Source organism: Atractosteus spatula, chromosome 2 (genome assembly GCF_055471065.1).
Source record: "Atractosteus spatula isolate fAtrSpa1 chromosome 2, fAtrSpa1.hap1, whole genome shotgun sequence".
Taxonomy (NCBI): Eukaryota; Metazoa; Chordata; class Actinopteri; order Semionotiformes; family Lepisosteidae; genus Atractosteus; species Atractosteus spatula.
The window spans coordinates 34,897,721-34,913,630 of NC_142707.1; the positions used below are offsets into that span (position 1 = coordinate 34,897,721).

At 40.9% G+C, this 15,910-nt stretch overlaps 1 protein-coding gene across 1 annotated transcript; it reads left to right on the forward strand.

Moving 5' to 3' along the window:
- The first annotated feature begins 33 nt into the window (after positions 1–33).
- On the forward strand, positions 34–13,308 carry dtl (denticleless E3 ubiquitin protein ligase adapter). Its single transcript, XM_088908674.1, has 15 exons — positions 34–85; positions 947–1,072; positions 2,546–2,638; positions 3,089–3,150; positions 3,581–3,701; positions 4,600–4,665; positions 4,910–5,025; positions 6,007–6,080; positions 6,256–6,359; positions 6,969–7,073; positions 8,511–8,623; positions 9,638–9,727; positions 10,555–10,693; positions 11,936–12,612; positions 13,038–13,308. The coding sequence occupies exons 1-15, from the start codon at positions 34–36 to the stop codon at positions 13,101–13,103; spliced, it is 2,004 nt and encodes a 667-aa protein (XP_088764800.1). The 3' UTR covers positions 13,104–13,308.
- Positions 13,309–15,910: the final 2,602 nt, after the last annotated feature.

The following is a 15,910-nucleotide window of genomic DNA, read 5'->3' on the forward strand; positions in this document are numbered from 1 at the left end:
GATTAAGTTTTAAACACAATAACAAATTGCAAGATGCTGTTTCGTTCCATTGTTGATAGAGGAGTTCTCAGTAGGAGGCACAATGGTAAGTTAAATTAACCGCTAGGTGATGATTTAATATAGGGTACTGGCTCTCTAGTCAATTAATCTTCAAAACTGGGAGAGGAATGTGTTAGATCTTCATATTTTGCCTCTTAAATACCTTGCATAGTAATTGAATCAAGACTTATTTAAAGAGAGAAAGTCACAAGATCGACCATTTCTTGTTTCACTTGTTTCTTTTTGGGCGATCTGAAATTTGCTTTTGTGTAAATGCTATTATCTTCCAATTACGAGGTGATCAACGCGGATGAATATATTTAAAGTGCTTTTCATTCATTTTATTTTTCCTAAAGTAAAAGGATTCACTTTTGCTGCTCAAAATGGTGCTCTTTCTTCCTCTACGGTGGGGTGTTAAAATGCAAAGATGAGGGGGTTGGGTGGGAAACACGCTTCAATACGATTCATTTTCGGCTTTTCTCCGTGTGAAACCATCTAAAATCAGATTCTTAACTCATCAGTTTGGAGAAAGCAATGCAAACATCCATTATATTGATGATATTGGTGATCGCGGTGTGGACACGGAAGCTTTTATCAATGCGATCAGTATTTCTAATGCAGAGACCACACTGTAAAACAGTGTGGCCTCTGCATTAGAAAGTTACTTCGTTTAGACCAAAGAAACTTTTATGATTCGTTGAATTTATTTATGAAACTCTTAACTGTTCTATTTAACGTTAAACTATATTTTAAAGGATTTAAGCAAAATCGCGTACGAAGTAGATCGTAGAAACTTACACTCGGACCGAGTTTTTTTTAAATGAATAGATGTGGACGGGAGCGGTCGCGCGGGTTCAACTTTGTCTCACAAGAATGAATGAACTCTCAACACTGTTTTCCCTTACAGGGCCGGAGCGTGTGTATCCGCTTTCCTCCCTGTTAGATTGTTACCAGTGTGCTAGACAAGATGAGCACATCTCGTATGGCGATATGGGGGTTCCAGTTCCTCCCTTCGGATGCACGTTTTCTACAGGTATAGGATCGCCAAAAAGTGTATTTGTGTTTTAGCCTGTTACAAGCTAAATATGATGTGGATTGAAATAAATCGCCCTCATCTTAAATCTTCACTTTTTCCTCATTTCCTTATTTGGTTTAATATTAAATCCAGTAACGTGACTGGGTTTTTTTCTTTAAATCCCACTCTGTAGCCTCACCTGGTGGGGGCACCTCGTTTGAGTTCTGAATTAGAAGAATGAATTTGAGGATTATCTTCGATCCTGCTTCATTTTGAAACCCACGTAGTGGATATAAAAAGTCTACACACCCTTATTGAAATTAAAGATTTTTGTGATGTAAAGCCAGAAATCAAGAAAAATGATGTCAGACATTTTCCCATCTTTAATGTGACCTTGCAAGCAACACAATTCAAGAGAAAAACAAATAGATAATTATTAGGAAAAATAATTGAAATAAAAAAACTACTTTATGCACAGTGCTTGTTTTTCCTTCTTAGAAATATTCTAGGTTACCTCCTAAGGTGTCTGCTCTTTAGGGGGGGAGGTTTCTGCATTTCTTTGTGCAGGAATCTCTAGGCTACTCTTAAATTACAGTATGTTCAAAATTTGGAAGCTAAATCCCGACTAGATCACTCACAAATGATCTCGTTACCTCACTCCTGTTTTGGAGTGTTCGGATTCCTGTTCCTGTTAATTTACAAATCCTTCTTACCTTCGTTAGTTTACATGGTGCGACCCTCCGGTATCTAGCCAGTATCTATACCCTTTTGCTCCCTTCCACTCTTTTTGACTTGGATCTTTTTGGTGTTTCTGTGGTTCATCTACACTTTCGGGGTGATACCACATTCTGTCGCTATGCTCTGGAATACCATCTATGAGTAAAGCAGCAACTTTTTAGTGCTTTTAATTCTAGTCTAAAACCTTTTTTCTGAAATTTTCCTGAAAAACATTGTCACTGTTTTATATTCCTTATCTCCTTTGTTTTTTGGCTTTGTGATTTGACTTTATTGTGAAATGTACTTTTTATGTATTGTAAATTCTGAAATTACTTTTTAACACAACTATATTAAAGCTTGTTATATAGATGTCAGGTATAGGTGTTTAGCTTTTAGTCTTTATCAGAGGTGTTTAAAGAACAAATTACAACTAAAGAAGGATGAGTTAAGACGAGCATTATCTTTTGCACAGCTGAACAGTTTACATGTATTATTAAAGGACTTTTATGTCTAGAAATACAGGGCAAGTTAATGACTGTTGACAAACAGCACACTTCTGTAAAATTAATTTGGTGTTGACTGGAGTTCATCTGCTTGTGAGATTTCTTTTCTGAAAATTGTGAATTAGCAGTATTTTTTTTTTAAATTGCTTAGTGTCAGATTTTTTAAGACGTGAAAATGGATTCTGTTACTTGTAGTTAGTTCCTCTGGTGTTATGCACAGAAAACTCTTCTCAGGATAACTGCCGCTGTAACGTGGGTCTCTGTTCACTAGCTCAAGGCCTGCAGCAGATCCTGGCTGTGGCAAACGAAGAAGGTGTCGTCAGGCTGTACGACACAGAGTCACGCAGGCGTCCACTTTTGAAAGGTATAGAGTGATTGAAAGGGTCTCCGTTCATCTGAGTCAACTCTGCTTCTTTTATAATAGTTATAACATCATCATACAGCACAAGCCGTTGCTTATAAAGTTTCCATTTAACAGACCTAAAGTGGGATGAACTACTACTGTTGGAGCCATTGTCCTCCCTGTTCCAAGACCTTGCAATACCTTATTGCCACACTTCACATCCTGAAAAGATCCTGATGTGAATAGTGTCCCCTAAGATGTGAGCACTCGTCACTTTTCTACACAAAAGCAAAACACCAGACCAGGAGGTGTTTAGTAAATACATCTGTATCTGTGCATTGATGAATGATAATTTCATTTTGTAAAGGAAGTAAAAACCTTTTACCAATTCCTTCACAGAAATGTACATGCGGGTGTCTTCTGAAAAGTATGCACTTGAACCTTAGCTCTTTTTCCCCCCCCCCTCTTTAGAGTGGCTGGCTCACACGAATGCCGTCTTTGATATTGCCTGGGTTCCTGGAGAGCCACGACTTGTGAGTGCAATTGATTTCTTACATGTGAAGAAACCGGGTCTGAAAAATTCTAAATTAACTAAAGTAACACCCAGTATCTTTTTAGATATTTAGGTATATTTCAAGCAGAGCTCAGACATTCCGTCTTGTGGTTGTAGATCCTCTATTGTTTCTGTCTGTTATCCTTAAGGAAAATGAAATTACTTGGAATTCAAGTGTAATCTCAAAACTCTGTACAGGACTTTGCTATTAATAAATATTGATCCTTTTCGGTCTGGAGTTTTTGAAAACTCTACAATGTAATGGGAGTTTCTGCAAACGTTTTCTCTGTAAGGGGTATTGTATCTCCTTTACTGGTTTATTACCCTCTAGAGATGGACATGTCTGTCCAGTGACTCAGGACTCATACACCTGCTGTTCTCCAGTAATGGATCCCCTTGTTACCTCACAGGTTACAGCATCTGGGGACCAGACAGCGAAGCTGTGGGATGTGAAGACAGAAGACCTCCTGGGCACCTTCAAAGGGCACCAGTGCAGCCTGAAATCGGTAGCTTTTGCAAGGCAGGAAAAGGGTGAGGCTCACATAACTGAGCAATGACTTTTCTACCCCCCAATAAAACATGTCTTGCTCCAGTGTTACGTCTGGAACCTGGTGAAGATGTGAAAAAATGGACACGACAGAAAAAGACGTTGCAAAGGTGGAGCCTCTCACCTGAAGTTCTAATGGGTTGGTAACAAGTTGGAAGGACCTCAGTCTGGTAGCAAAAATACCTTGTGATCTTTGGGGAATATTTTTGACAGCAGATATTTCTTATATCTGGGTAGATTTTCCACTAGAGTCTCAGCACTGATACTCTAATTCAGAATTGCAGCCAGCATTGACGGTTAAAAGTTGTTCAGTTCCTCATCACCTTAGTGAATAGTAATGAGAATCACAGCTCTGGGACTCATGCAGAATGAATGAAAAAGTACAATGCTTAAATTCTTTAGCACAACAACACAACACCCAGCGTATTAGTCTCGTTTATTTCCTTGGCTAATGTAAATTCAGAGCAGAAAACCAACGCGTTAGTCTGTGACACTTATTTAGCTTATGAAACTCATTGTTGACTGTATATAGTTATAAACTTTCACCAGTTCGGTCCATTACTGAAAATAGTATTGCAATGCTGCAGCTGTAGATTCATCATCTTGAAAAAAGTAAATATCCTGAGGTGGACTTAGAGGCTTAACCTAGTAGACACTCCTCTCTGATCTCCTCTCCCCTGTTGTCTTGGCTGCCCTTCGCTTGGCAGCTCTTTGAAATAACAAGCACTCTATAAATAGTCCTGGCAGGCCACTTTACTAGCTTGGAAGGGAACTTAAACCTACACATCAGCAGATGTCATAATCTGCAGCTATTTTTTCTTTGAGGCAGTGGAATTAAGCTTTATATCATTTCAGATTGTAACGTGTTCTTTCTTTCTGTAGCTGTTTTCTGTACTGGAGGCAGAGATGGGAACATCATGGTTTGGGATACAAGGTGCACTAAAAAAGGTAGGAGCTCAGTCACTTGTGTATCAGAATGTTGTGGTGTATTTAATTTTAGAATTGTGTTGTATCCCTGTTTTCTTCACTGCACCATTCCTGATATTATCTTTTAGTTTAATTACAAGGAGAATGTAGTTTTGTGGTTGTGGCCTAGGACAATTTGCCAATTTCAGCTAAAAATAATGAGGCTGTCGGGTCTTGCGTTTGCAAAATGGTGTGCAAAGCTCCTAATGTGTAAAATATTTTCTAGATGGATGTTACAGGCAAGTGAAGCAGATCTGTGGGGCACACAATAAGCCTGAAAAACACACTCCCTCCAAACCCAAGAAGAAGCGACAGGTTGGCAGAGGCATTGCACCTGTAGTGGTGAGTGTGTCTCTGGTCATTGCCAAAGAGATCAGCCAGGAGATGTCTTCGTTGTTCTACTCATGTCTGGGTACAGCAAGCTAATTGAGGTGAAAAACCTTTAAAGGTGAACGCGGTGCTGGTTTTCACTGGTCTTGTTGTGCAACATAGAAGAACACCGCATGGTTGCTTGCAATTCTCTAACTCAAGGACTCTTTCATTGGAAGTATATTTTTCAGATTTTTTCAACAGAAAAGGGTGGGATGGCGGAGCATTGGTAATGGTGCTAAGTTAGTTTTAGAACTGCATATTTGGAAACCAGGATTTCTGCTTTACAAGATAACAGTATAATGGTGGTTTGATCTTCATTAAATAAAGGAACAGTGAATAGAACCCATAGCTGATGATACAAAATATCTTGCTAAACCCGCTTTTCCGCTGATAAGAAAATGATAGTTATATTTTTATCGAAGTACATGGTGAAAGTCTTTCTAGGGTACTTCTCTATATCAGGGGTTATCTGTCCCAATCCTGAGGCACCACACAGCTGCTGGTTTTCATTCCAGCCTGGCTTAATTACTTAAGCAAAGATTTATTTGAGCTAACTAGTTACCTGATTGAAATATTAGCAATTTTTGTTTCCTACTCAGAAGTTTGTGATTCTGTTCTACTGAATAAAAAGTGAAAATCCTAAAGTTAAAGGTCAGCCTCTGACACATTTAAGAGAGAAAGTTAAACTGTTCCAATGAGTCCTGTTATCAAGTCAGTTAAGGGTTTAGTTGTGTATCTCAGAGCTTGGCTGAGATACAGAACAGCGGGTTGAGGGCCTCCACGACCAGGATTGGAAACCCCCGCTCTGTGCAATTGAAAATGACCTGTTTAATTTCATGGGTGATTGGAGAAAGCTGTGAATAAATTGAAAACGCGCCTCCTTAGTTAACAGCGTGGAACTAGCATGCTGTCATGGATCAAAACTGACTGCGAAAATTGCTTTCTTCCCAGGATTTCCAGCAGAGCGTCACAGTGGTGCTTTTCCGTGACGAGAACACCCTCATTTCCTCGGGAGCAGTAGATGGGTAAGGGTTCAGGGAATTTCTGCCTGGGTCCTGGGTACGAGGTAGGCTCCTGCTCAGGGTACCTCATGTGTTGCAGGATCCAGGTTTGACAGACTTTCAAGCTTTAGAAAATACAAAAGTTCCTAATGCAGACGGTACCGGCAGTGAACGTGCTCTGTGTCTTTTCTTACGCCAGTGTGATCAAGATGTGGGATTTGAGGAAAAACTACACGGCTCACCTCCAGGACCCGGTTCCTCTGCAGGTATACCCATACCCCGGCACCAGCACTCGCAAACTGGGTGAGGACCGCTCTGTTTTTCAACTCGAAACCTTTACATCCTTCATGTGGGCAGGAGAAGCAGTGAATATAGACCTGCAACGAGAGCAGTGTGGCAGTTAAGACATTGCCTTAAACACTTAAATTAGGCTGCCAGATCCTAAAAGACTCTCCTTGAGTTGTCTGTGTTCTCTATGGTCTCCATGGTTTTCCATAGCCATTAAAAGTCCCAGGGCATTTCTCAAAAAGAGTAGGGGTGTTTCCCCAGTGTCCTGGACAAATTTCCCATGAGCCATAACCGATCATGGCCTCCTAATAATCCCCATCTATGAACTGGCTTCATTCCTCTGTTCTCCTCCCCACTGATAGCTGGTGTGTGGTGACTGTACTGGCACACTATGGCTGCCGTTGCATCATTCATCATCCATCGTCCATGACTGCACACTGGTGGTGGTGGAAAGGAGTCCCCATTACCTGTAAAGTGCTTTGAGTGGAGTGCACAGAAAAGAGCTATATAAGTGTAGGGATATTTTTATAATTATTATAAAGTAGGTAAAAATGGTATTGTTTAGGAAAAACATACATATGTTGCATCTTAATGTTTTTTGCCTTTAAATTGTCCTTTGGACAGGCTACTCTGGATTGACCTTGGATTCTACTGGCTTAAGCTTGTTTGCAAACTGCACAGATGAGAACATTTACATGTTTAACATGATGGGATCGAAGGTCGCCCCAGGTAGGAGCCACGAGCGGCTTACATTCATAGCCCTACAAGCTGAGCTGTAGCACCTCAAGCATCTTCCTGAGAGATCCGCTTGACCTCAAACTCTTCCACAGTCAGTGTCTCGGTTGGAAAGGGCCATCCATTTAAACAGACTGACCTGCCAAGTGCAATCTTAAACAATTTTTGACTACACTACAAAAAAGTGTTTCCTATTTAAAGCACGAGGACTTTTTGTTTGTTTATTTGATTTTAACAAAATAAGAGCGAAGGACCAGAACAAAAAGTGTTATTTCTCATAGCTAATGATTTTCCAGCAGCAAATCCTTTTAACTTTCCTGGCTCGAGAAGTGCAATATACATTTCGGCTTTTTATTTTTTTATGCTTTTACAAAGGCTGTTTCAGTCTTTTTTTTGGAACCCCACAAAGATTGAAGAACAAAGTAAATCAGTACCTTTTATGTTGTACCTATGCCCTCATAGGCTTTTAAATGAATTAAACAAATAATCAGTTTGTTACACTTCTCCAACTAACACAGCTGAGACATAGAACGAAAGGAGCACTTAATTTAGCAATTAAGTTTAATTGTTAAGGGATCTTGGCTGTAATCCATTTCCCTTATGGAAATGAATTTGCTCTTCTATTTGCACTGTTTTCATCACCCTGTTGTCGGTGGTCAGTTTCCTTGGAGACTCAAATGAGCTAATCATAGAGCATGATGGGAGAGGGGAAAGCACCACATTCGAGTGGTTCATTAATTTTGCTGCATTCATCACACCATGTGCTTTACAATTTCAATAAAAAAAAGTATCTCATTAAAATGGTTTAAAAAGGCAAAGTGATCTTTACTTAAAAAAACAGAGGCCTGGCTTCAAAAATCTTCAGCTGAATTTGAAATACATTCAAGAAAAGCCATCTCCTGAGATCACATTGCCAGGGCTGGGTGGAGTAACACAGGAGAAGAAAGCACATGGAAGAGTTAGTGGTCCTTGTTCAAAAGGAACTCTGTACTTTAATTTCCATAATAGTTTCTTGTAACACATCTATGCACATTTTTTAAAAGTATAACAATTCACAAACCACTCTTTGTAGCTTTTGTTAGAGGTTAATTTACAGCATTCAGGGGGTAAAGGTATGACTACGAAACAGTGAATACTTAATATAAAAAAAATTAAAATCTTCAACCTCAATCTTGAGCTACAATAAATGTGTCCACATTGCATTACTTTGATAGACACTTATCCAATGTTGTCATGATGTTTTTTAAAAAGACAGATGTTTTTTCCACAATTTCACCGCATGTATTTTCCCTCCTTTCTCTTTTCATCTTTAATTTAATTAATTGGTTTCATTCTGCTTGGTTCAGACTTGCAAGGCCCCATGAGGAATCGGATCTGCCCATATTTTGGTTGAAGTGTGTCTGATGGTTTGTGTTTTTTGTCTCCCTCTAGTGGCAGTTTTTAATGGCCACCTAAACGCTTCGTTTTACATCAAGTCCAGTGTGAGTCCAGATGACCAGTTCCTGGCCAGTGGATCCAGTGACCACAATGCTTATATCTGGAAGGTAAGAAGCAGCTGTGGTAGCTCTATGTAGGGAATTTTCCTGATAATTATGTCACGATGAGGGAAGTGCAACAGCTGCCTTTTCATCTCCTGATAGCAACACCTTCCCACCCCTTTTTTTTTCCCCTTTCTGTCCTCCTCTCAAGGGTCCACGTTTTTAACCTACACAGGTACAATTATATCTGCTTCCTAGATGGATGTGTGCAGTCTCATTTCACAGCTTGAGTTGCTGCTGATGTGCCACAATCTTAGTTTGCTTTTACAAAGCTGTGAGCACGCAGTGCATGGACTGCCTGGAAAATTTCTTTTGCGGTTTTCTGTAACAAGTTTTCATTTTAAAACAGATGTGGCAAACATGGTACTCCGGGTGGATAAAAATGCAAGGTGATGAAGTGAGGCTGTAAGAAATATTGACACGTTTTATTTATAAACCAAGCAGGAAACCAGACTTCTGGAACAGACGAGGAATTTAGAGTTTAGGAAAAAATGCAGAAAGCTTGATTACCGGTTTTATACAAATGTGGTAGAACAATACCACTGAAACACATTTTGAGACAAGCAATTTCTCTGCTTTTCAAAAGGGAGATTTCACAACTAGTGGTGTGTGTAAACATTTCTAAAGAATGTAACCACTTATTTTTCAAATTCTACTTATTCCCACTAACTGATTTAATCAAATTAGTAGACGTGCAGGGAAATTATCAGGAATATAAAAAGCTTACTTTAGTAAAGGGGGCATGAGCTGAAGATGTATTGCAGAAGCAAAAAGCAGCACATGTAAATTTAATTTCTGGACTTGTAACCTTGGCTTGCTGTTTGCTCTGTGTTCCCAGAGCTACCAGATGCTTGATGTTGACCATTTCACCTGTTTGTTTTGATTGCCTGTGACGAAGCAGGCAGAGTATTATTTGAGATAGGGAGGTAGAGACAGGAGATTGCTAGTTGCCATGGCACTGCAGTAACTGCCTCTTCATACTGTTGAGTATGTTGTGACCTTTTTTTGGTTCCTTTGTAGATTTCTGACCCTACTTTCCCTCCCGTGATGCTTCAGGGACACTCCCAAGAGGTCACATCAGTTGCATGGTGCCCTACAGATTTCACAAAGGTGGGTTTAATTTATTACTTTTATCAAAGCTCAAACTGTGGTCTTGCACATTCTCGCCTACTTATATTCTCTCCTTAACCAATAATTTCTCACTTTACCATTAATGTGCTGTGGCTTGGGGCTACTGCACTACAATAGTGGATGGAGAGGGTCCCCGCCTTCAGAAGGAATGCCTTGGGATCCTTTTTAACTAAATTCAGGGTTTCTGTTTCGTAGTATTTGCTTGTGTGGATTTATGAACACAAGAGATCAGATATTTTGTGTTTGTAAGGATGGTAATAAATGGGTAATTACATATTGTTTTAAGAGACAATGCAGCTATGTTTTAGAATTGTGTAGGCCTCTTTTAGGCTTCTTTTTCTGTGGGAAAACGGGTCAGTAGTTTACAGCAGACCTGGTGTTTAACACGCCAAGAGATCTTATTTAATCTCATTCCTAAAATTCTTTCCTTAGCAAAGAGGTGTTTGAAACAGTTTAAATTCACTACATAATTGCACAATATTCTATCACTTCTCTGTTCTTTGTTTTTGTCCTATTAAAAGCTGACCTGATTTTTAACATGTTAATTTGGAAAAAAATTAGAAAGTATGGGGTATGTTACAGGTGAAGGCTGTGACTCTCTCCAGTACAGTCTATTTATTGCACACTGTCCTGTTGAAGTTAGAGGTGCGTGCCAGTTAAAACTTGGAAAAGCCCAACTTTTTATGGTTTACACAAGATTCATTCTTCTGCAGCCAATAAAGAAAGCTAGGGTTCGACCAAGCTAGTGAAAAACTCCCTGAGGAAGCCTAGACGGCTCTGTGTAATCTCTTGAATCCTCTTGGCAGATCGCCTCGTGTTCGGATGACAACACGGTGCGCATCTGGCGCCTGAACAGGGGGGTCGAAGGGGACAGGTTCTCGATCGGCACAGGAAACCTGGTGGGATGGGCCTGTCCAAAACCTCCCTCTGCGACAAAGAGCTCGGGTAAAGAAGCCTGGCGGTACCGCTGCACACCTCTTCCTGTGCGACTGCAATTTAATAAGCCTGGTAACTCTTTGCCAAACCAAAACGGGACCAGTGAGGCCTCTTCCTCTAGCTTTCATGGGGGGAAAAAGGAGTGCTTACACCTTACACCAAGAAAAAAAAAGCAATGCCAGGAGGTCTGCAAAGTAACAGCAATTTCTGAAAGCTGTTGTAGTGTCGCAGGCATGCCTCTAGGAGTAGATTATTCCTTACACTGGGCACTTCACTCAAAGTGCTTTACAGGTAATGGGGACTCCCCTCCACCACCACCAATATGTAGCCCCTCCTGGCTGATGCAGCGGCAGCCAGAGTGTGCCAGTCTGCTCACCACACATCAGTTATCAGTGGGGAGGAGAACAGAGTGATGAAACCAGTTCATAGATGGGGATTATTAGGATGCCATGACTAGTAAAGGGAAATTTGGCCAAAGCACCGGAGTAACATCCCTACTCTTTTTGAGAAATGCCCTGGAATTTTTAATGACCACAGAGTGTCAGAACCTTAGTTTTAAGGCACCTTTTTACAATATAGTCTCCCCCTCACTATATTGGGGCATTAGGACCCACACAGACTGCAGGTCGAGCGCCCCCTGCTGGCCCCACTAACACCTCTTCCAGCAGCAACCTTCACTTTCCCAGGAGTCTCCCGTCCAGGTACTGACCAGGCTCACACCCGCTGAGCTTCAGTGGGTTGACAGTTGTGAGTTTCAGGGTTATATAGCTACTGACAAAACAAAAGCGCAAATTGCTCCTCCACTCCCCCTTTCTTAGATGTGCTGGAGGAAGTGTATTTACACTTTCTCAGGCAGTCTGGACCTTTTGGCAAAGACCGCTTGTCTTTGGAAGTTTTCAATCCTCTTTGGGCATTATCAGAAAGATAATGGGGACAAGGTGCCTTGACCAGAGCTCTCCGCTGATAAAATCCCTGACAATCTTAATGGCTAAAACAGGACTTTTGCAGCTCCTTTTAAGTTTGCAGACCCCATAAATGTAGCACATAGCCAGTGGATTATGAAGCGTTCTGTGTTTTATCTTCTCAAACGCTTAAGTAGTTTGCCAAGCAACATTAATCATTAATCCTGTTTAACCGTTTTGCATGTTATCTTCTGTAACTGTACTGCTTTAGTTTTGTATTTTTCTTCAAAGCAACTTTTCATTTAGCAAATAGCATGTCTTAGGTTCTTTGCGTGTTTTGTCTCCTCAGGTCCGGTATCCCCAGCAGAGAGCACCCCCACAAAGACCTCCAGGATGGACAGTCTGGGACCCTTGGCGTCCCCTCAGGCTGCAGCCTGTGCCCCTAGTGGGGGGGACCTCCCCTTGCCCTCCAGCACCCCAGCCTTGTCCCTCCAAACCCCAGGGAGTAAAAGCCACCACCCTGGCACCCCTCGACAGGCAGCTGCTTCTTGCACCTCCATCAGGCAGTGGATGACCAGAACCCCCGATTCGCCAAGGCCCGTGGCCCAGGGCTCCCCCTCCCCAAGGAAGGTGCTCAGCCCCTGTGGACAGAGCCCCGCTCCCACCTCCGAGAGGAGGGTGAAGCGCCGGCTGGAGACGAGCGCAGAAGGGGTACAGGGCTGCGCTGGGGACTGTGACTGCGTGACTGAGCTTTACCCAGCAGCCAAGAGGAGTCGGGGGCTGGGCGTAGTCTGCTTTCCAGCCCAGGACACGGACAAGGCCGACACACAGGAGCCCGACGCTCGCCAACCTGGGGAACACAGATCCTTCAAATCCAACCGCCCAGACAAGGAAAACAGCTCGCCCAGACCTGCCGACTGGCTGTCCGCCATTGGGCAGAGGCTGAACGGAGGGCTGCGTAGCCCCTCTGCCTCCAGAAGCCCTAGTGCCACCAAGAGGCAAGAGAGCCGAACAGGAGCCTCGCTGGTAGGCAGATACTCTGTTTTCAAGGCTGTAAGCAGATCTGAGCAACAACTTCAATATTTTAAACCTTTTTCTAATTGACATGGACCACAATATGGGGGGGGGTCAGATTTCCAGTCTTCCATTAAGTGTCAGGCTACCAAACACTGTTCCTGGGTTTTCATATTCCAGTACGTGTGCATTGAATGATTGTAGTGCTGATTTTGGTGCTTTTATTTGTCTGTTTTTGGTTTTATCTAATACACAAAACAAAATCTAGGGGAAACAATATAAAGATTACAAATTATTGGAATTGTGTAAGCTGGTGTTGACAATAAAGGAGAAAAAATATTTTAGGAAGAAGGGAAAAAAAGGCTGTGGGAATCTGTGTAAAACATTCCCTGAAACAAACTGTTAGATTAACCCTCTTCTACTGCTCTTCCTTTCAGACTTTCTCCACACCTCGTTCCATGAAGAAGATCTCTTTCTATTTCCAGAAGAGAACACCGGAATAAGCCAGCAAGGGCTGGGTGACATCGTGGGAGGCCAGATGGTCAATGCAGTTGTAACACGGACTCTGAAAAGTAGTATTTATTTCATAGCTGCTCAGTGTGACTGGACTCGAGCCGGAAAAGGCTGTTTTTTACCTGGTGCTGAACATAGGTGCTCATGTTGAGCTCTCGGCTCCAGGCGCTCCAGCGAGCGAAGTTCAAGACGCTCATGTGGAAGTAACACTGTTGTCAGCTTTACGGCCTGCCTTCAAGGTTTCATCACCATGTAGCTTCCTAACACTGCATGGATGTTCACAGGCTGTTTCACTTCTTGTGGAATTAGTTTCTAAGCATTTTGTTTTTTTCTGTCCGTATTTTTGTATCCACGAATAACGCAAACTTGCACATGCTGATTTCTACGTTTTTTTAAACAAAATATGTTTTAAAACTTGCTGAGACAGCCTGTTCTAAACATCGGTATCCCAAACAGTGATTTCTGTTTTCCCATGCAGGTATTTCAGGCTGCTGTATGTTTTTAACCCTGTTTGTTTGTTCTGTATTTTAAACCATTTTTTAAATTGTGTAGAATGGATTTTACTTTGTTAATCTTCTTTCCCACAGAGTTCTTTAGCTAGAAATGACTTTGGCCAAAGACAGCTATTGTCCTTAAGAGAAACAAATGTTGGACCTTTCAGGAAAAAACAAGCACCAGGGGGAAAAGGTTATTTCTGTTCGTTATACATAACTTTAGAATTTTGTTGAGATAATTACTTCTCGTTCTGCATTTAAGCCATTTTGGGGAGAAATAAGAGCCATTCAAAGATGCAGTATCTGACTTTTGGCTGAATTTATTATTAACTACCTATTCGTCTGGACATGGGAGGATGAATTGTTTTGGAGATATTTAAGTCCTTAATTTAGAGAACTTCTCCTGTGTTTATTTTGTGGAGAGTGAATTTCAAGGTGAGGCGTCAAGAAAGTTGTAGCTTTCTTTTGTGTTCTGCTCACTTGGTAAATCTCAATAATACTCCTGGCAAGCCAGACGCTGTCGTGCCTGATGTTAAAGTGAGCTTTTTGTCCTCTAGAGAGCACTAGAGCTCAATGGATTGAATAGCAGCTGCCATTTTCTAATTGGTCGTTGAGTCATTTTTTGAGTTGAGAACTATAACCTGCCCCTTGTTGTTCCAGGACAAACTGACATTTCTGGCTGGAGCATCTGCTTCAGTAGTCACACTAATATAATTTTGAAATGGAATTTCATGGAAATGTCATGCTCCATGCACAACATGCCAGAAGGCAGGTTTACAGCAGCATAAACAGGTGAGGTTATTGAAAAACATTGCTGCTCAGTCAGTTAATTCTTTTTTCCATTTCTTTGATTTTAAATTAGCTGAAATTTCATAAAAATTTTTACTGACCTTTCACTGCCTTAAAAAAATAACCCTGGTATCGGGGGAACTTGGAGATGTAATTTGTATTGTTCCTATTTTAAATTGTGTAAAAGTTCATTTTGCATTGGATTGCAGTGTACCTTTGTGAAGATCCCTTTTGTATAAGCTCAATTTGTGTGAATATACTTTGACTTGGACTGCTTTCTTGCTTTAGTTGTGGTTTCATTAGTGACTTCTTTCATTAGTGTTCTTTTGATTTTATGGTTTGTTTCACATCTTTCTTTTCAAATTTGGTTAAGATACAGTATTCAAATATTCAAATCTTAACTATCTAGAAATATTGTATTCACTTTTATCCAATGTATCATCTCCCTTGTGATTTTTTTTCAGTTAGGTTATCTGCTTGACCTCTAAGGGCTCCTCCCTGTAGTTTCCACAGTGAAGCAGAAATACAGAAATCAAGGAGACAAGTGCATTCTGAAAAAGTCCAGAGGGTTGACTTTGTCAAACTCTTTGAGAATTGTTGGGACTTGAATGAGGTCTCCTTTCCTGTAGTGTTCCGTGTTCAAAGGCCACAGATATTAATTTCTTTAGCGTGTCAGAGCAGAGTATTCCTTTACATGCTTTCTTTCTCTTATTTTTTCTTATTAAACGAACTGGGCTATGCTTGCAATTTCCTTATTCTTTGTTTCATGCAAAATATTTTTAATATATTGCCATCCATTTTCTACTGATCTGTCCCATTTCTACTTCTCTTGAATTCACCCACTGCTTTGTAATATGCTTTGCTGAAATTCTAAACCTGTATTAGAACCACATTGCAATTAATTAATTGTCTCCTTCTCTTATCTCCTAGCGTTTTGCTTATTTGAAAAGACTAGACCACTGATATTCACTATAATCTTGATCCTGATCTTGGAGATCCTCCATGTTTTCTGTTTTTTATTCCACCCTGGACTCTTAATGGTTTGATTTGAATCAGTGGGTCATGTAACTGGTCTCTATTACCACAGTTTCCAGGTCTTTACTCATTGAGAATTATACGTTACCTATACAGTCTGGTGGCCTGCTACCTCCCAGGAATGGATATGAATAACATTGGCCTAGATAAACAGTCGTATCATTTTGTAGGTGCTCTAATGAGTGAGAAGGTAGTTAGCCATGTCTCCGGTGCTGTGTTCCCCTTGGTGCCTTTTCCCAATCTGTGGGAAGGATCCTTTAATTTATAAGACTGCATGACCAATCCTCTTTTCACATCGAAGTGAAAGTCTACTAAGAAATGATCATTTAAAAAAATGGATTAAAGCTATTCCCCTATATATACAACAGTACACTTTCCAGTAGCAATCCAAGTGGATTTTAACTCTTCAAACTATATGCATGAAATGGAAAACCACTAGATTCCAGAAGAGAGCATATACTTTTAAGAAGCACATTTTA

Coding starts and splice junctions, on each gene's coding strand:
- dtl (XM_088908674.1), top strand. CDS start 34: ATGCTGTTTCGTTCCATTGTTGATAGAGGAGTTCTCAGTAGGAGGCAC. Junction 1,073..2,545: donor CGGATGCACGTTTTCTACAG/GTATAGGATCGC, acceptor TCTGTTCACTAG/CTCAAGGCCTGCAGCAGATC. Junction 3,151..3,580: donor TTCCTGGAGAGCCACGACTT/GTGAGTGCAATT, acceptor GTTACCTCACAG/GTTACAGCATCTGGGGACCA.